The sequence below is a fragment of the Paralichthys olivaceus genome, chromosome 5 (genome assembly GCF_024713975.1).
Source record: "Paralichthys olivaceus isolate ysfri-2021 chromosome 5, ASM2471397v2, whole genome shotgun sequence".
Classification (NCBI taxonomy): domain Eukaryota; kingdom Metazoa; phylum Chordata; class Actinopteri; order Pleuronectiformes; family Paralichthyidae; genus Paralichthys; species Paralichthys olivaceus.
Genome location: NC_091097.1, coordinates 5,075,247 through 5,096,302, shown reverse-complemented (window position 1 = coordinate 5,096,302; position 21,056 = coordinate 5,075,247). Strand labels below are relative to the sequence as shown.

Below are 21,056 nucleotides of genomic sequence, written 5' to 3'. Positions count from 1 at the left end.
AGATAAATGATAGATAGATAGATGATAGACAAATGAGATAGGTGATAGAGAAATGATAGATAGATAGATGGATGGATAGATAGATGATAGATATACAGATAGAGAGATGGATAGATATAATGTATAATAGATGATATGCAGATAGAGAGATGGATGGATGATAGATAGACAGAAAGAAAGAAAATATATTTTAAAAAAACCCATATCTTTCAAATAAATATGTTCACGGTCAACTTGATTCCCTTTTTATTATATATAATTCTCCATTATTTACAGTGCACTTTATTTGAAAGAGACATATCAGACTAAATGTGAAAACCAATCACATCTTTTGAGTCTGATCTTCATGAGCCCAAAATTAAACATTGACTTCTGAGATCTGTAACACAAAGTGTGCAATATTAATGCAATACAGTCTGTAGTTACACATCAGATGAAAAAATATATTGTTTGAAAAATACAAGCATTAGTTGTCAGTAATGATACTTTTACTTTACTTTTTCAGTCAAAACAATATCATGAAATTAACATTTAATCAGCGAAGACATTTGCAGGAAGCAGATGTTTAAATAGCAGTTTTACAATGTGACGGCCAGCTGGATCTCAGCTCTTTATTGATGTAGTAGTAAAGCCAGGCCACGAAGGGGAAGACTGTGATGGCAACAGCTGTGGACACTCTGAGGATCCCGACTGGAGCCCTGACAGAGAACAGAGCAGCGACAACAATCTCTCAGACACAAATAGAATTCATCGAAAGATCTGAAATAAATACACTGTTCCAATAATGTTACCTTCCAGAGTGACGGCACATGAGAAGCCAAACAACTGTCAATGACAGACCAGAAAATTCTCTAAAGGAGATAAAAACAATTATATTGCATGCCACTTGTATCAGTTCTGCTTTCAAACTGTGAAAAAAGTAAACTTTACTGCCATTCATGCAATTCATTAATTGTGACTGTACTGGGTTTGTAACATTTATTTCATTACACTTTACAGTCGTAGGTGTTACACTGAGATGTCTCCACATAAAAAAAATAAAGACAGAAAAGTAGACTGAGGAAAGTAAAGAGAGATAAAAATAAATAAATACATTAAATTAAATAAATTAAATAAGATGAACAAACCTAAAAATATATCCGCAGAACAGAGGCATTAAAATTAATGCATCAGGACTCGAAAATGACAATGTGGCTTTCTGATCATGCTCTTTATATTTTTTCAACAAATGTGCTTTCCTCTTATTTTACTAAATTAATACAAAAAAAGATTTCTTATAATTAATTAAATTTACATTTTACAAACAATGATATCATCAACCACCTTCAGGTAATGATAGTTTTTGATTTGAAGTTTTTTTGCTCCATGTTTTATAGCTTTAATTAAAAATAATTATAACTCTCTGAAAGTATGAACACTGGATTTTTGTACATTTGAATATAAATGCTCCATATGTACGAAGGGTGTAAAAAGGAAACAGTATAAAATATATGATGTAGGTTGATCTTATAAAGTCTAAAACGTTTGCATCGGTGGAATGTATATGTGTGTTTATTATCTGAGCCTTGGTGGGACCGTGTCGTACCTGCCCTCCTCCTGATGGAACACGTGTGTGATCCCCTCTTTATAAAGCGTCCATCCTAACATGGCAATAACAGCACTGGATATCATCACGTGGAGATCTGCAACACGCCTCCAGGGCAAAGTCTCTGTGAAGAAAACCAAAATATGCAATGGATCTTTCTCTGCAGGTGTGTACAGACACCACACAGACACTAGATGGCGCTTGAAGTACTGGAAAGCTGCAGAGTTCAACTGTTTGTGAAACGTGGAAAAAAAAAAAAGAAACTGTCAGAAAACGAGTAGATCTTTAAAGTAGCGTTTCCTTTTCATTCTCCGCAGATGATGCATGTATTGAAAAGGACAGTGAACAAACAAGTACACGTGTGAACTTGTCTCTGTACCTGTCACATGAGGTTTGAAGCCAATCAATACACAGAGAGCTGCAGGAACTCCATAACCCACCTGCAACACAAACTGTGTGTGAATGACCCGTCATATGTGACATGTAGTAACATGTGGTGGGGCTGTGATCTTACCATCCACAAACCTGCGTCTGGATCATTGATCTGAGGACAACACAGTCCAAAGTTTAGTCATCGATCACGAGTTATAGAGATGTGTGGGGAGGGAGGGGGTGGCAGTGAGGGGGAGAGAAACGAACACCCTCACCTGAACATATGTGGCAAGAGCGAAAAATACAGACATGGAGACGTTACAAATTCTCCAGATCAGAAAACGCCATGTTCCTGTGTTCTCGGCTTTACAAACTTCCCCCATGGTTTCCTCCGAGCTCGCATGTCCCCGCCCGGGCCTACGTAAGAAAGCAGACGCACTGCAGCCTCTCCAGTCTGCAGAGAGGCAGAGAAGAGAGAGAGAGAGTGTGTTTGATATGATGCACGCCAAAGCCAGAGTACACACACACACACACACACACACACACACACACACACACACACACTGTGGCGGATTTGATTTGATTTGACTCTAAATGTGTGTTGCATATGCATATATCACTGCACACACAGATTACAGTCCTGTGGTTATAACGCTTTTTAAAATGAAGCCACTCTCTGACATAGAAATCCTGTGTGTGATGTATATGTCAAGAATACGAAATACAGGTGATTTCACTTAATAAGAGGAGAGATTCGATGTTTACCTCCTGGCTGCCCCGGACAACAAATCGAGCACACATTCCTTGAGCCCGCATTGATGTCAAGGCAGCCATGATGACAAAATACTATTTCCGACTCCTCTTTACAAAACAAAATACCCACTGGACGTGAGTTCTGTACATTTTGATTATATAGTATGCACTATTTAAATTTACCAGAGCAGGAAAGTACAAGATGAAAGACAAATATCAGAGTCAACAATAAACATGGCAAAATACACAAAAATGAATGTCACTGAAGTAATAAATAAAATCTCATTATATAGGTATATTCTGAGGCTGTTTGTTATGTTAATCAAACTTGATGTAATGCCTTTCAAATGTATATTTGACTTGATTTTTCAGTAAGATGAGCAGGGTGTGAAGGACAAAACCTGTTCATTGTCTGAGTCTTTGGGACACTTCCACCAGTGGTCCAAAGACCATTTAGTTTGCATTCATTTGATTAATTCCAAATTTATTTTGGAATTTGCATCATAAAAAGAGAGATGAAACCCCTTCAGGGTCCAATTTGGCTGCTGGTGTGACAACCAGGAAATTACACTGCTATTGATTCTTGTCTTGTGATTAAGATGCTAAACAAAGGCGATAAAGTTAAAAAGAAAAAACTGGGCTATCAAATGGGGCAAAAAAAAAAAGGTTTAGGTTCAATGTATGTCTGGATATTAAGCAAATATATTAGAGATCAGAAATGCTAACCGTTCCTCCATTAGTGTATTCAGTTAAAATCTTCACACTACTTTTGTTTTCTCAGCATCTGTGGATTATTTTTCTTGACATTTTTGCTTAAAAATTACTTAATCAATTAAAGGTTCCGTGTGTAGAATTTAGTCACATCTAGTGATGAAGTGATGAAGTTGCAGGTTTCAGCTGAACACCCCTCCCCTTCAAAGATGACTGAGAACCTGTGGTAACCTTCAGTTGTCCAACAAACTCAAAAGGTGTTATAGTTTGTCAGGTTTGGGTGACTGTAAGAAACATGGCGGCCTCTGTAGTTTCTTAAATTAAATTTTTGCCAATTGATCCCTTTCCCCTAAATCTTACATACTGGACCTCTAAAACACTAAATTAGTTTTCTGCCAGTTGACTTATCCATTAACCATCGCAGTGGTAAGAACAAATAAGTCTGTTTGTTGAAATAATGAAGATGGCATGTATAATGGGGATCAGTCTTGGCCCAGTCGAGGTCTGTCTTGTGTTTGAATAATTAATATGCCATAATTAAATATAATTGTCCAATTCATGTTTTAATTCAATGTGTGATTTAATTTTTGAAATTAAAAATAATTTAGTTAAATTTAATAAAAGTAAGTTTTGATTACTTTTAACAACGTTTGTTAATCCATTTCAAATTCAGTATTTAGTTTGAATATATTTTCTAAATGAATGTTTGATTTGTTGAGTTTAATTTATGAAGTAATTAATAGAATGTTCCTGTTTTATTCTGACAGTATCCGGTATGCAGCTGTGGGTGTTGACATGTCAGTGGGTCAGCTGATTGCGGCTCATGAAGCCTCTTGACTAGCCACTGGTTAGCTTAGCCTAGCTGGATGTTTGTTTTGTTGACGTTACCACGCAGGTAGCTGTTAGCTTAGCTCTTATTAATCCCTCTGGAACCCATTGCGGTGTGGAACATCGTACGGTCGCTGGCCGCTCGTCCCGCGGTGCGAAGTGTTCGTTAGCGGGGCAGTACGTGCTGCGGCTGGGAGGGTGAACTTGCTCTCCGCCTCTCTGCATTGCAGCCCCGGCGCTGCTGATGGAATTCAAACACACAACAATGGCGACTCCCGGTCCCAACAACTCAACGACACCGAGCGGCCACAACGGCAGCAACAACGGAGGATCCGCGGCCCAGCACCAGCACCAGCAGACCCAGCACATCACCACGATGAGCAGCATGCAGGGTGAGTGGAGGGGGGCGCTGCGGGAAGCCGGAGCCTGGAGCCGGGGAGGGAGGGAGCTCACACTCCGCTGCAGTGAAGGTTAACGTTAGCACGGTTAGCCGTGGGAGGCTCAGGCTACTCCCAGCACTGGAAACACTCCCCGGGGAACAGACCAGTGTGTCTCCCCCAAGAGCTACATTCTGACTTTTAATATCCAAATGTAAAAATGATCATTGTCCTCTGCATGTCAAATTAATCCAATGTCCTCGTTACCATTTTGATATTTGTAGTCCGGTTACATTCTGTCCTACCCTGTCTGGGGGGGAATCTCACCAAACTCCGTTCTAAAAACCGTCAATTTAAAATCTCACCTACAGATAAACATGTAACACAGGTCATTTATTAAAGCTTATATCAAATACAGAATGATAATATATACTCTATTCGGCGTATATTAGGTCAGTGTGTTTTCTGCTGCAGCTACCATGACATGCGTGACGTCTCTTATTCCCAAATTTGAGCTCAATTCGTCTTCTGCATCTGCATCGACATTAATCAGCGAATTCCACGCGATCGAGAACGATGTTAATGTAAAAGCATGAAAGTTACAAAACACCTTAACAATTGAAACATAATCAGGACTCATGTCACATTAAGTGCCACCGTATCTGCAATAAATCCAAAACATAACAGGAAATTACAGAACACAACGTTAACAAGGAAAACACAACAACAATGGCACATAAGAACACACAAATTAAAAACACACAACAGAAAATAGGAAAATACATCATTACCTTGATGGAGGTACTTGCAGTCAACTAGAATTGTTGCTGCTTGAATGAACCGTATGTTTTCATCCTTGTTATTTAGTCTTATTTGCCATTGTTTTTTCTTGTGTGTTTTGATTTGTGCTTGTGTTTTCCACCTCCGGGGCACAAAAATGTTGTTGTGTGGTTGGAAATATGCAAAACTACATATTTGATTGTTGAATATGGGTCTCCAGACATTCTTGAACACTTAATTTTAAGGTGTGTGTATATAGTATTGCAGAATGGGCCTGACTTATATGGAGTGAAACCTGAGGACGAGCTCCTTGTCAACAGGAAGCTCTGAACCTGCGTCTTCATTCACTTTGCCTCTGAGGCAAATGCTCATTGCGATGCTGTATTTTTGTACAAACACTGTCTCATTTTAACTTTCAGAGTCCAACACCTGCTGGAGATGTCAGAGTGAAACAGGTAGCTACACACTTCATTTGACTTGGTAGAGTAGCACTTTCATTTTATGTCCAATTAAAGCTTATTTGTAAGGTAAAGAATGAAGCAAAAACACCATTATCATATATTAAGCATCATATTTTGGTGCTCAGTGATTTTTATACTAGACCAAGTTTGACTTTTTAGCAACTAAAATGTCTCTTATCAGGTTGTACAATTGTGTTGATTTTTCATGACCCCATGGATTCATACGACAGAGTATTAGTGTCATGTTGAAGAAAAATAGGTTTACTGATTTTGAGAATAAAGTTGCAATTTAGATGAAACCCCTAATATGTGACAATAAAGTCATTATTGAGAACAAAATCAAAATATTTCAACTAATGCTCGTAACATTAGTTTTGTCTCAATTATTAAGTCGTAATATTAGGAAAATAAAATCGCAACTTTAAGAGAACATAAAGAAGTAAGCAGCAAGGTGAACCTCTTGTAAAATTCCAACAGTATTCTTGTAACATTACAGCCTTTACTGTGTATTATTACGTATTTATTCTCAAAATCTCAAATCTCAAAAATACACATTTCTTCAGCATGATCCGAATACTCCGTCATAGATTTTGATCTGACTTGCATGTTTATTAAGAAGATGTACCGTATTTGAATTTAACAGTAATATAATTGATTCTTCAATACTATTTAAATAATTTATTCAATCATAACTTACCAGGCTTCTGTCATTTATCCCTGTTGTATAATCCTGTTTTCCTTTATCTTCTCCTGATCATATATCATCTTTTACCTTAATGCCGCTAACTCATGATTTCTTACTGCTGCCATGGTGCTGAATAACGGTGAGCTGTCCCATGATTTAAAAAACCCAACTGTTCATTAAACTGTGCTTCCATTTCAAAATCGTTTCAGGTCGATCATTCAAACTGTAGATCCTTTTATAAAATTCATATCCACAGGAAGTGCTTGTAGCTGTTTCATTGCATGCTAATGCATTACCCCCCCAAGATGATGCATTAAACCTGCGACATGATGCTCCAGTATGTTTCATAATTTAGCAAAACAAGGCCAATTTCTGTGATTTGCCCCTCGTACCTGATGCTGCAGGATTCCTGTCAGACCAAATGGACGTTTTTGAATCTTTATTTTTTTTTTCTAAAACAAGGGATGCTGCATTGAATCTTGGAAGTCTGCTAATAAAGCAGTGTGTTGAGGAAGAAGAGACAAGCAGACAGGTTGAAGGTATAATGTGAAGAAAATAAAAGCTGTCTTCTCACCTCTAGGCTTTCAGATAAACCTGTCTGGAGCTCCCCCAAGTAAGCCAAACCTCTTTTGCTTCAGCACCAACAGTTCTCATCCCTTTGTTTCCGACTGACAGTCTGGTATGGGGGAGTCTGTCCTGCTGTTCTCAACTAATCCAAGAACCCGCTCAGACCTGGAATTAACATCCGTCCTTAGGGATCCGTTCACAAGTTCAGGTGTGAATGCACCCGAATGCGTCCTCAATGCACCTTGAGATCTCCGATAAGTAAATGGACTTTCATGTAGCGCTTTTCCAGTCAACCACTCAAAATGCCTTACACTACAAGCCACAATCAGCCTTTCACACACACATTCGTACAGCGCTATTATATGCCATCACACACCAGTCATATGCTGACGGAACAGCCATCAGGGGCAATTTGGGGTTCAGTATCTTGCCCACTTTGGCATGCAGACTGGAGGAGCTTGGTTTGTGGTCACCATCATAATATCAAAACGGACTGATTTCTATCTTTTTCAAGATTCTAATTTAAAATGCCTCCCACAGCCGTAGTGCAGTGGTTAGCGCCGCCCCAGATCAGCCAGGTCTTTCTGTGTGGAGTTGTCATGATATCCCTGTGTTTGGATTGTGGGAAAAAGATGGAGTAGCCAGAGAAAACCTCACCCAAAGACTGTGGGTTTATCAGAGACTGTGAGTCTATATATCAGCGAAATGCTGGCGACCTGTACCCTGCCTCTTGACCAGTGTCAGCTGGAATTGGCTCTGGTGACCCTCAAAAGATTAGCAGTATTTAGAAGGAATGGATGGAAATGTAACATCTTCTCATATAATAGAAGAACTGTTCAGATTCACTTAGTCTGCTCTCTCTTTCTCTCTGTTGCATCTCCACTTCATCCCTCTCTCCAGAATTGAGGCCAAAATCTCAGATACAAACACTGTAAGTCAGTCTTAGCTGTCAATCATGACACTTCACCCTGTTTTTATATCATCAAATAACGTATTAAACTCTTACTGGAAACATGAACAACAAACATCAGTGTCATAAGAACTAAAGTGACAGAAACCAAACCATACTTTGGCTTTTTAACTTCAATTTTGTCCATGTCCCACCTGCAAACATGGAGGAGGCAGGGTGCAGCCAGCAGTCACCCACCAGGTTTATTTGCATATAGAACAGGACATAAAACAAATGGTCACAGGAGACGCATTCAGGATGCATTTTAATGTCAGGCGAATAAAAAAGCTTAGAGCTGATGACTTGTGATTAAATCTCTCAGGACGGATGTTAACACCAGGTCTGAACAGGGCCCAAGTCAAGACTTACCATTAGTTCAAGAAGGCTTGTGCCGGTAACTTATCAGTCAATTTAATATACTTGCCCAGATAATGGAGAATAATAAAGAAGCAGCTTGTCTCTGAGTTTAATATATAATATATATACGTTTAACTTAAAATAGACACTTAAGAAACTCTGCTGCATAAAAAGGTGATTAAATGTCTTTCAAATCAAAGCAACTTAAAGTAAGGTGTAGTCGTTCTCATCGGCACAAGCCTAAAAATCAGAGCTTCCATTGATATTTGGCTTAAGATCCTCCCAACTGATTTTAACCCCTCGGTGTGATCAACAAGCTCTTCTTGCTAAAGAAAAGGATAGACTGAAATGGAAGCTCTACCTCACTGGTGTTCAGTGTGTCACTAACAAGCAGAAGTAGTGCCTGTAGTTTTGTCACATAACAGTTTTATTCATTTTTTTTTCCCGACTGGTTTGCCTTTTTCTTTTTGGCATGGGTGCACTTTGAGCATAGCACTTGCTTGTCGGGACAAGGTACACACGCTCAAAAGTTGTCATTTCAAGTGATGTTTTCCACTGAAGCCGACTGGAATTCAAACATGCATTCTTGTGGTATTTGGGTGGAGCCAGCGGGGGAAGCGCTGTCCCACGATTCAAGGTGAAATCAAAGCAGTTGGCCTTGAGAAGCATGTCTTCACTGAGATATATTTGTATATATAATATATATCAGTGTGTTTTTTTTAGCCTATTTTTGTTGACCTGTGGTGGTTTGTGTTTGTGAACGTAGGTGTCTGGGATTTTAGCAGCATGCCTCATTTCTGTTTCTGCATCAAATGAAGGATTCACATGTAGGTAGTACTGCAAGGAGGTGTTTATAGAGTCAGCACTTTGCAGGAAGACTTATGGGGATGAATGTGTTTGGCTGCAGCTGAGCAGTTGACACCAGTGCACGTTAGTGCTGGGCGATGTCACGGTGTGTGCAGTGAGTTACTCAGAGATTTTACCACATAATTTACACTCTGTTGCCGGAGTGTTAGGTCCTGCGTTAACTCATGTGACACTTCAGCTTCAGAGGAGACATAAGATAATCCTTATGATGTTTTTTCAGTGTTTCTTTCCACTAGTGGGGTTGTCTAAGTTTAACTGAAAATGTAAAAGGCAGGTATAAAGTTAAAAACCTCGAAGTCTGTGGTAAAGGGAGCTCATCTCCCCCACAGAAAAGACTGAAGCTCCTGAAAGACCTCGTTAGTAGTCCGGACCATACTTCTGCACCATCATGTGTCACATGACGCATGCATAATACACTCCTACTGGCCAGTTAGGCACACCCTTTACAAAGCCAGGTAAAGTGAGAGCAGGGATAGAAGTTTCCTTCACAAGCTGGGAGCAGTGGACCAGTCACAACAGAGTGGGCCTACTGGCCAATCAGAGCAGGCTGGCCTTTATCGGGAGGGGGGCCCTAAAGAGACAGGAGCATCCACTTGATAAGTTTTAACAAAGAAACATGATGAGCTTCGTAAAGACAGAATGTTTGGCAGGGTTGTTGTACTGGATTACATCAGATTGTAAAGTTTTACCTAATAAAAAGGCCAGGCAGTGTTTAATTTAGATGATTGGATTATAGTCTTAATGTAATCAAAGTTTTAACAGATATATAGCCATCCACTTGACTGTAAATGATGTCTGTAATAAACCTTCTATCAAACACTGAACAAAACCCCTTAAAGGTACAGTGTGTAGAATTCTGTCATATCTAGTGTTGAAATTGCATGTTGCAGCAACACCCTTCACCTCACCCTCTCCTTCCAAAAGTGAAAAATAACCTGTGGTAGCCTCAGTTGTCATAAAAACTCAAAAGGGGTGTTTAGTTTGTCCAGTCTGGACTAATGTCAAAAAAAAAATGGCGGCCTCCGCAGACAGGGTCCCCTTGATGTAAATATAAAGTATTTAAATATAAAGGGCCTTTTCTGGGGTAAAGAAAACTACAATTCATACAAGTAAGATGAAACAAACTAGTGAAAACATCATGAGGATTATTCAACAAATCCCTTGAAATGTACTTTTCCACTTCTCTGTGGTCTTCAGCAAAAAAATGTATTCTTTGCCCCCAGAGGTGCAAATCTTTCAAAACAGCTCAGAAACATGTAGTTTCATTGAATAAAGGCTTGGTGGTTTTCTACAAAGCTGGGCACTATAGTTTTTCAGCTGGCATTACTCCAACTGAACGAAATAGTGCATTTGTTAGGGACTGTTTTCAGCAGCTTATGAATCCACATTTGGTGCTCTTAATGGTGATGACAGGACATGTCACCACAATAATAAAGCTGCATGACCCAGAGTAGTAACATTTGGATATATTTATTGTTGGTTTGAGTCTTTTCATTGGATTTCCTGACAATAAGAAACAAAACGTATTCAGGACTCATGGGTGAGTATTCATTTGAAAATGCCGCAGCAGAGTTTGACTACATTCTGTAAAATGTAGTGATGCAGAAGTTGTCAGTTCTTTTCCCCTTGTTCAATGAAGAGCATGACGTCCATGGATTTGAGAACATGTGGATAAATGTACTCGTCTCCTCGTTCTTCCCATTCCCTCATTTTATGGTTTGTGTTGTTTTCACTCACCGTTTGCTCTGACCTTTCATGTGGGAGTTTGCTTTGATCTTGGCTCAGCATTTTGTTGCTTGGGTTTAAAATCTGATCACATGGCTGTTTTCTTCCACTGGTCAGGTAAACGCAAAGCCCTGAAGTTGAACTTTGCCAACCCACCGATCAAACCCACGACTAGGTTCACGCTGAACACAGCGGGGCCGCCTTTCCAAAACCCGCACATGTGAGTGAACCTCAGAGCTTATGTGCATTTCCCCCCAAAAAAGAAATCCTGCTTCAAAGTGTTACATTTTCTCTTCTTTTGTACTATCTACCGTGGTTTTCTTAGAGAGAGGCTGAGAACACACAGCATTGAGTCATCAGGAAAGTTGAAGATTTCGCCGGAGCAGCACTGGGACTTCACGGCCGAGGACCTGAAAGATTTGGGCGAGATTGGCCGAGGGGCTTACGGTTCTGTCAACAAGATGGTGCACAAGCCGAGTAACCAGATTATGGCGGTCAAGGTGATCATTTACTTCGATTGTTCGGACGAGGGGCTCCGGTACCTGCACCTTCTGACTGTTTGACAGTGCGGCGATAACTTTGTGTTGTGTGTTCACAGCGAATTCGTTCAACGGTTGATGAGAAGGAGCAGAAGCAGCTGCTGATGGACTTGGACGTGGTCATGAGGAGTAGTGATTGTCCTTACATCGTGCAGTTTTACGGTGCTCTGTTCAGAGAGGTGAGGTCAAACCACATTTTAACAGGAAACTGTGTTTATTGCTATGTTCAAATAGTTTTACTGTTTCACTGGTTCATAAACTTGATGACTGCATTTCTTGTGTTCCAGGGTGACTGTTGGATTTGTATGGAACTTATGGCTACCTCTTTAGACAAATTTTACAAGTTTGTATATTGCTCATTAGACAACGTGATTCCAGAAGAAATATTAGGAAAAATAACATTAGCTGTAAGTTGATAATTATACAACCTATTTTTTTAATCCTGATTATCATATACCACTACTAAAGAGATGTTTTGGTATTATTTCAGACTGTGAAAGCGCTTAACCACTTAAAAGAAAACTTGAAAATAATACACAGAGGTAAGATAACACCAGGGACTTTTCCCATCTTGTATATTTTTAAATGATACCCCCGGGTGTTTTTTCATTAACCAAGCATTTTCTCCTTCAGACATTAAGCCGTCAAACATCCTCCTGGACAGGAACGGCAACATAAAGCTGTGTGACTTTGGCATCAGTGGTCAGCTGGTGGACTCCATCGCCAAAACCAGAGATGCAGGTTGCAGACCATACATGGCAGTAAGTAGCACTGAGTGTGGTGCGATTAGGTTGCGCTGTTTTCAGGAGATGAGCATGAATGAGTTTCTTAGATGTGGAGCTCAGTCACATCTTGAATATGTTTGTTGTGCCTCTGCACCATTGACAGCCAGTATCTGGAAGCATTATGTTTTCAGGATATCTCAAGAAGAGGGTATTCCCTCAAACGCTCAGTTGCACTCACGAATGAGCTGATTAGATTTTGGCGGTCAAAGGTCAAAGTCCCACTGTCCTCATTAAACATGTTTTTGCCCTCTTGAACATGACATCTCAAGTCCACCTTTAATTTCTTAAAATTCAAAACTCAAAGGTGAAATGCATGTAGACTAAAACTGCACTGGTTGGTGGTGGTGGACAACCACTAGTTTTTGTTTGGTTTAATCAACCAAGCACAAACCTGCACTCTATCAAAATAAAAGACTCATAAATGTCCCCACTGCACTTAAGAGAGTCGTAGTTTACATTAAATCGTCTGCTGACACAAGAAATCAGTTCAATCTTTGTGCTGTGCTGATGAAATGATTCATGATGAGTCAGTACGGCTGCTGTGGGAGTTGCTAAGTATATTCAAACAAAACTGAATGACCTGGTTCTGACTAAGACCTGGTATCGAGTCATGACCTTAAAAGGTTCAGCAGTTGTAGTGTACAAGCAGGAAGCACTTCTTTTTTGTGATTAGTGTGCAGCAGTCTTGAAACGTCAGAGCCAGAAATCTCAGCACTTGATCAGAAACGTCTTCATCAGGTTGCAGATGGTGGTTTGTATGTTGTGTAGGAACAAAAGACATTATACCTTTAACAGTGAAATTATGAAAATGTCACCAAGCAGAGGTGAAAGACTGGATTTCAGCTCAGGATTATTTTCACTATTGATTCACTTATTTAAAGTTGTGGCACTGACAAGAGACAGATTTTAAAATGTGTATGGTATGGGTCCTCTTCTACATCCTGAGATATTTGTATTCTTCCAGTTTCATGTCTGTCGCGTCATCAATACGCCCACTAGCTTGCTGTGACATTTTCCTGTTGAATTCTCTCATGGACTCCCTCAGACATTTTACTAGGGGGCTGGCATTCTGGGCAACTGGTGCTGACATTTGTGTTCTCAAAAACAGCCCCTCAAGAAAATTTCAAGAAGATGTTCCAAGTTTAGGAAGAAAAGCAGCATCAGATAAACAGAGTTTTAGTCCCGGAAGTGCATCAAGCTCCAAAAACACAACTGACTCAACAAGTCATTTGTACCTAATGAATCACAGTTTCTTTCTCAAAGGCCCCAGAATACACCACAGGCTGAGTCGTAACCGCCATAACATGTAAACCTGATGGAGACAACTCTCGATTTGTAAAATCTGCAAGAAACCTTTAAAAAATAAAAATAAAAAGAGACTATTATCAGTAGTATTAATTGAATGTCAATCAAAATTTCCTGTATCCCAAAGTTAAGGTTTTTAGCCAAAGATAATTAATTTACTATTTCCTTCTCTCCACTAATTCCACAAATCTGTGTCTACCAGTAAGATTTGGTGCGATTTGGACACTCGGTACGTTCAATATTGATAAAGTTTTAATAAAAGGGTGACCAATGCTCTGTAGCAGCGACGGCTGGGACTCATCAGTAACATTGTTGATCACAACAATGTGATCGACAACGGCAAGAAGTGATTCTCCAGCTCAGGGTTCTGCGAACTGACTCTACCATCACAGAACTTAGAACTAACAGCTGAACCATTTTTTGCATTTTCATAGAGAAAGCTGCAACCAGCATTACCACAGGCCAGGAAAAACGTGCGTGCGTATGTGCGTGCGCGCGTGTGTAGTATTTCTGCAACATAACTGCGGCCGTAACATAACTGAAGAGCACCGGATCTTTGGCGAAGCACAGAGATGATCTCATTGTGACGACATTATTTGAGGATATTTTCTGCCTCTTGGTTACGTCAGCTTGAGGGGGGGGGGGGACCTCCTCCCTCCCTCCTTCAGTGACTCCACTGCAGTTTCCATGCTAAATTTGGTTAGACTCACTATCAGGGCCCAGCTGCACACCACCAGCATGCATGCTCCCGCTGTCTGAGAGGCCGAGGCAGGGCACTTCATTCATGACTCTGTTTTAGAAGAAGTCACCCGGCAGCTTCCCGTGGCCGTGAACTCAGGCTGCAGGAATCTCAGCTCTAGTTTCTTGTTTCCAGCCGGCACGCTCGCCAGGTGTTTGATCACCACGCTGCTGGAAACTTATTTCCATGGGCCAAGAGAGAACCCATTAAAGTTTGGTGCAGACAAAAGGGCAGATCCAGGGATTTTTTTGATCTATTTCTTTAAAATTGTGAGATGGGCCATTTTTTGATATCAGGCATATTTATAGAACTGATTTTTAGGGTTTTGGGACATTTGTTGCAGCTCGATTGGATTTATGGAGTTGGTGAAGGTATGCAATCTACTAAGTGCCATTGTAGTTGTTTTTAGACGATGATAGACACACGTCTGTGGCTGGTTTCTCGGGCCTGTACAAGTATCTCCCAGTGTCTCGACCTCAAACCAAAATTAAACTGGATCAAACCACACAGATGGGACATGTTTGCTTCAACGCTCTATATGTTAATTATGACCTGATTTTGAGGTAGGCCATCTCATTAATTCCCTAAAACAGCAGATTATTTGTGCTTTATCAGAATCATATATATATATATATACACATATAGCATGTTTGTTAAATGTATTTTTAATGCAAATTTAGCACTTTCTAAAATAGAATGAGAAAAGGAGTTTGGGTGTTTGAGTTTGAAAAAGAATACTATTAACGGGATTTGACAGATTTAGTTATTAGACACTGAGCTCTATCATCTTGCTTCTAAAACTCAGTGCAGCTCATACCTCCAAGTTCAACCAGCCGTGCATTTTCTTCCACCAGATCTGGATCGTTATCTGGTACTGCACCAAACTCGTAGAGCGCAACAACATAAATATGTCTGACTTGTCTTTTCTGTTTCAAGATTAATTGATGAAAATCTTGCAACGTAAAGCAAAGTGCTCCGGCCCTTTGAATCAGCCCCTTTAACTGGATCTTCACACATTTTAATTATTGGATATTTCTCAAGCTCTTGCCACATCCCTCCACCAAGTATGGTGGAAATCAGTTTAGGACTTTATGTGGAATTTGTCAAATGAACTGACAGGTTAACCAAAAAGTAAACTCTGGACAGAGAAATATGCATAAAGGTTTTTTTGCATTGTGTCCACATTTGTTTTTGTTTTTGATTTAAAAGGTCGTCTATTAAATCTAAGAAAAAATAGGTTGGATGCTGAAATGAAGTTTCCAGAGCTCAGAAACATTTACTAGTTGCATATTTTGTTTTAAAAGTGGTTAAAAAGATCCAAAGGTGGAAGCTACAAACGTTAACATTGTTCCCGACTAAAGCTGTTTATATTCGAGACAGTTTATAAGCTGAGTGTCTTCCAACACTTCCAGTCTTGGCAGATGCAAACTCTCTGCAGTCGTCCTCTGCTCTTCTAAAAACTCTCATCGCTGCTGCAGCACAGACTGTCCCTTTGTGCAGCTTAGTGACGTCAGCATCTAATTCAGGCCAGTAAATGGGCTAGAGAGGTGCTTGCTCCTCTGCAGAGCACCGCAGCAGCAGAGGCAGCAGATCTCTGCAGCCTCCTGGAAACACATCATTACCAAGTCTGCTCTGTGAATTCAGACTAACTGAGGAGCAGGTTGTAAATGAACAGAACTGGCAGACGTGTAAGAAGCTTAGAGTCCTGAGAGGCAGGAATGAGGGAGCGTGCAGAGCGATGTGTGAGCTCCAGAGCTGATGGCATCTCGTCGTGCAGGTGTAAACATGCCCAGAGATGATGAGCTGCCATGGTATTCTCCAGAGGGGTTGGAGAGTTTGTCGCATTCATGAACACCTGTTTTCCTCTGATGATCTCAGAGTGTAAGAAAGGCGTTTAAAAACATTTCTTTTTTTCTTTTTTCTTTTTTGTTGCAGTTCCATCCACTTCTCATACGTTTGAGTTCCTTTGTGACGCGGGTTCTGAAAAAGATTTGAAGCTTCAGGGCTTTAAACTGAACAGGCACAGTGACATCTGGTGGTTTGCAAAACTTACAGCAACCAGAGAGAGAGAGAGAGAGAGAGAGATGCCTCTGCTAAGGAGGTTATGTTTTTGATCACGTTTGTTTGTTTGTTAGTTAATAGGATTATGCAAAACCCAGTGTACCACAAAATGTGGTGAAAGGAGAAGAACTTCTGCCGATCGGTATCAGGGGCCATCTACAAGATTTCTTTTGCCACTTTAACATCCTGAGATGTGACGTTATTCAACATTTTCATTGATTTGTCAGAGAATCATTTCTGGATCTTGAGAAAAAAAATCTGGCATGTTTAGGGGACTGATATTTATTGGTGTGTGCAGTTTTGTGCAGATCTAAACAAAAACTGGATCAAGTGAATTGAAATGTGGTTTCATAAGGCAAGGCAAATTTTATTTAGAAAGGACTTTACATACATGGAGGTAGATTCAAGGTTCTGTACAGGGACATTAAAAACAACACAGACACAAATTTAAATAAATCAATTTAAAATCGTAAAGCAAACAAATTTTAAGCAAAATAAAATAGATTAAAAGAAATAAAAATGAAAAATATTTTTTAAAATAAGTTAAGGGAGTCAGAAAATACAAATTAAAATAATAAATAAAATACAAGGATGGTATGACCTTTGGTTTTGTACATTAGTTAAAGACTCTCAGGGGGAGATTGTTGGGCCTTGGCGGAGGTATTGCCACTGTGAGTGCCATTCTAGTTTCAATTTCATGTGTTTGAAAGTCTAAGATGCCAGCTTGACAGAGTTAAACAAGCCTTGGTGCTATCTAAACATAATTTATTTCATCATTCTGCCGTGAGAACTTATCTGTGATCTTATGACTTTATATTTCCTCTGTCATAAACTGTATCCTCGTCACCACAAAGTTGAAATCAAGTTTGGCTGTTTACTCCTGGTTCTGGACCCACATTTGTATCTCTTTTTTTTCCAGCCAGAGAGAATAGACCCCAGCGCCTCCAGGCAAGGCTACGACGTCCGCTCAGATGTTTGGAGTTTGGGAATCACACTGGTGAGTCAGTTGCTCTGATGTCCATGTATCTTTAAAGTATGAAAACTGATTTTAATGTATAGATTAAAGTAACTTTGAATTATTTGCAATTTAATGCCCAATTTTCCACTCGACTATTTTTTGGGAAACTTACCTACAAAAGCACCAGATTTTAAATCATATTTGTATATATTGAATATTTAACATTATCAAGGTTGTGGGGGATTTAGAATTCAACAGAACTGATATCTGTGTATAAAATATATGTTTTTCAGTACGAGCTGGCCACAGGACGGTTTCCCTACCCAAAATGGAACAGTGTGTTTGACCAGTTGACCCAGGTGGTGAGAGGAGACCCTCCACAGCTCAGCAACTCGGAGGAGAGGCGCTTCTCACCCACGTTCATCGCCTTTGTCAACTTGTGGTGAGCAAAGACTGCCGGGAATTTATCCTGCTGCATTTTGCCATAGTGCCATGGGAAAGGGTCCAATTTGAATGTCTGTGATGTTCTCATACTGTATCAGAAAATTGATTCAGCTAGAAATTTCTGTTCCATACTGATCCTTCCCTGGTGGACACTTGTCTCAACTGCATCCTCCGATCTTTTAAAGCTATTCTAATGTCTTCCTTTTTTATCTTTTCTTTTCTAGCCTTACAAAGGATGAGTCGAAAAGGCCAAAGTACAAAGAGCTACTGGTGAGTTCATGTCGAGTCATCATGACATCTACAACCCTCTCTGTATCACTTATAAAATACAAAATGAAGGGTTCACAACATATTAAGAATCTCTAAAGACATTCTTGAGCTAGATGTTACTTCTATGATACAGTAACAAAGAATAAAAATCAAGTGAAGTTTAAAAAATATCAAGTGTATGAAGAGTAAATGCAAGAAAACCAGAGCCCTAAATGGAAAAGAACACAAGTAAGATAAGTTAAAAGAATGAAATAACTATAGAAAATGTAGTATTGGCTCTAACTAAGTAATATTAATATAATACTGTATGTCATATTACTAGAAGTGGCATTTAAGTGTACATGAAATAATAAAAGTAATGATCAAAATAATGAATGCACAGAATTATAATAACACATGATATTGAGCTGTATTGTTGTTATCTGATTCCTCTGCACCAGTAACAGCAAGTGCTCATATCTGGGTCATCATAATGGCCCACAAAGGTTCAATATGTAGAAGTTAGTCAGAGATGAACTCATAAGATGTCAGTGGTGACTTCATCCAAGTCTAGAAAAAAATATATATACAAAGACTGAAACCTCATAGATGGAGGCATACCACAACCACAGGGCAGTAACTCTGGTCTTAACATGTTTTTGCAGAGCATTTCATCTCAAGAGTTATTTTGTAGGAGTTTGTATTAATATAATAAATAAATTGACATTTTTTCTTTCCAGAGAGACGCGTTCATTCAGATGTACGAGGAGCGTTCGGTCGATGTTGCCGGTTACGTCTGCAGGCTCCTGGATCAGATGCCAGCATCTCCCAGCTCCCCCATGTATATGGACTAAAAGCACAAAAATATATGAATAAACATACACCAGTCTGCAACAATAAAGACATTGAAAAAAAAAAAAAAAAAGATTAAGTAAACAAAACAAATCCTCATGTAAATTTGCTTGGTCCCTTATTGCAGTGTTAAGAGAATTGTAAAGCCTAAAAGATAAATTAACACCACTTGCAGCAAAAGTGGTGGAAATTTCAGTTATGTCTGTATAATATATAAACGTTAACACACCTCTGTTTCTCTCTTGTTCACAATGACGCACAGTGTAAGTATAATAGCAGCTGAATCAATCAGTCAATCATGGATGCATCTTGGTGATTAGTAGTAATTAAAAAAACAAAAAAACAGCCTGGAACTTGTATTTATAGAAACCAAAATCATGTGGAGTTTCTGACGTGGAGATTCTTCAACATACTGGAATCATGCTCTTTGTGAATTGTCCCACTTCCTCCATGTACGTGAATGAAAGCATTGTGTTTGGTATCTTAATGGAACTTTGCTTCTCTGGGTGTAAAGCAGTTTAAAAAGGTAAAAGTGTTGGTGGTCAGAATCATGTTAGACCTGTATAACAGTCAGTGCTCACTGTGCAACGGACGATATGCTGATATATGAATAAAGAGAGTGGAAGGGAAATGTGTGTTTATGTCGTCTTCTTTTTCTTCGTTTGACAAAAATGTTTTGTCTGGTGAATCTGAATTCTGTTTTGATGTTGGGATTATACAGTATGTGCAAGTTTATAAACCATAGAACCAGATGTATGTGTGTATCCAGTTTGCTCAAATCTATAAGCTTTGAAAAAGCTTTTGCCTCAACCTCCACTCTTCTGGTTTTGAGGGATTAACTTTGGAATTCCATGAATAGTTCTTAATCAGTTAACTATAAGAAATTCAGTTATCAAAGGACATATAAATAAACTATCATCTACATGGCTTCTCAATCATAATTTGCATATGCACATGCATAAATGAACATTTGAACACATTAAGAATTCTACAAAACTCGTAAATAAAGAACTATCTTTGTGTAAAATATATTGATAAAGATGTTAAGTAGGGCTGCAACTAACAATTATTTCATTAAAAAGTATGTACTCTTAACAATCTGCTGATATTTTATGTATTATCAATTCACTATTTATACAATGTAGAAAAATGTTGTTTAAAATATCCAGATTATAATTTTCCCAAAGAGATTCCCTTAAATATCCTGTATCACAAGAAGAAGAAAAAACTCTATTCTCAGGTTTAATCATCTTTAAAACAATAAATTCAAAAAAAGCTGCAGATTAATTTCTACTTTATTGACCATACAGTCAATTAATCATTGCAGCTCTAATATAATCCACAAACAATAAAGTACAGTATATGACCAACATGCAAGTCAAATTTTTCTTAACAATGTTTTACTTTAGCTTACCTACCAGGGCTTCAATGTTTCCACTGCAAACATTTCAGATAATTTGATATTAAATATTATAATTTAGTAGATTTACCTTTGATTCTTTTTAGTCTTCACATAAGTGCATTAATTGTGTAAATGATGGCCAAAAATAACCCTAAATTCATTGTATGTTCCATTGTAAATTCAATGAATAATGATAAGAAAACAATAATAATAATTTATTAAAAATAGAAAATCAAATAACTGTTAAAAATATGGTTATTCTTATGGCAAGTAATAGCAAAAACCTTTGCTATTCCTGCTATGACATAAATCAATCACTGTCATAATTGCCTGTGTGTGATGTTTGAGATAATTTGATCAATAATTGATATTTTAAAACAGATTCAGAAATTGTGTAATTATCTTTTTAGGTGTTTCATTTTGTAGTAGTTTATTTATAATGAGAAGTTATATCCACCAAAACAATATATAATACTGAATAAATAACTGATACATGAATACATACATACAGAAATAATTCAGCATGTGATGCAATGGTTATTTTTTTATATGTTTTTATACATTTATTTATCTAATTATTTATACAGAAAATAAATGTGGACATTTAAAAATAGCCCTTTCATCACAAACTCTATTATTTATTTATTTATTTATACTTCTGTCATTTTTTTGTCCCTCATAGTCTTCCCCCCCAAAAGCCGCTGT

The 21,056-nt window shown here is 38.6% G+C and overlaps 2 protein-coding genes across 5 annotated transcripts; one reads left to right on the top strand and one right to left on the bottom strand.

Moving 5' to 3' along the window:
* Positions 1-229: 229 nt before the first annotated feature.
* Positions 230-2,743, bottom strand: tmem220 (transmembrane protein 220). The gene is made up of 7 exons (XM_069524886.1): positions 2,723-2,743; positions 2,233-2,411; positions 2,100-2,129; positions 1,965-2,025; positions 1,586-1,709; positions 792-851; positions 230-698 (listed from the first exon to the last, which is right to left on the bottom strand). The coding sequence occupies exons 2-7, from the start codon at positions 2,338-2,340 to the stop codon at positions 566-568; spliced, it is 516 nt and encodes a 171-aa protein (XP_069380987.1). The 5' UTR covers positions 2,341-2,411; positions 2,723-2,743; the 3' UTR covers positions 230-565.
* Positions 2,744-4,188: 1,445 nt separating this feature from the next.
* Positions 4,189-19,580, top strand: map2k4a (mitogen-activated protein kinase kinase 4a). 4 transcript variants are annotated; one of them, XM_069524882.1, is made up of 13 exons: positions 4,203-4,641; positions 5,826-5,861; positions 7,133-7,165; positions 11,135-11,237; positions 11,343-11,517; positions 11,616-11,735; positions 11,844-11,963; positions 12,047-12,098; positions 12,190-12,317; positions 17,366-17,443; positions 17,698-17,846; positions 18,073-18,118; positions 18,838-19,580. In XM_069524882.1, exons 1-13 carry the CDS (start codon positions 4,494-4,496, stop codon positions 18,949-18,951), a joined length of 1,302 nt encoding a protein of 433 aa, XP_069380983.1. In that variant the 5' UTR covers positions 4,203-4,493; the 3' UTR covers positions 18,952-19,580. The 4 variants fall into 4 exon arrangements, with proteins under 4 accessions (XP_069380984.1, XP_069380983.1, XP_069380985.1 ...); XM_069524883.1 differs by lacking the exon at positions 7,133-7,165 and having other exon boundaries at positions 4,189-4,641; XM_069524884.1 differs by lacking the exon at positions 7,133-7,165 and having other exon boundaries at positions 4,210-4,641; positions 11,147-11,237.
* The last annotated feature ends 1,476 nt before the right edge of the window (positions 19,581-21,056 follow it).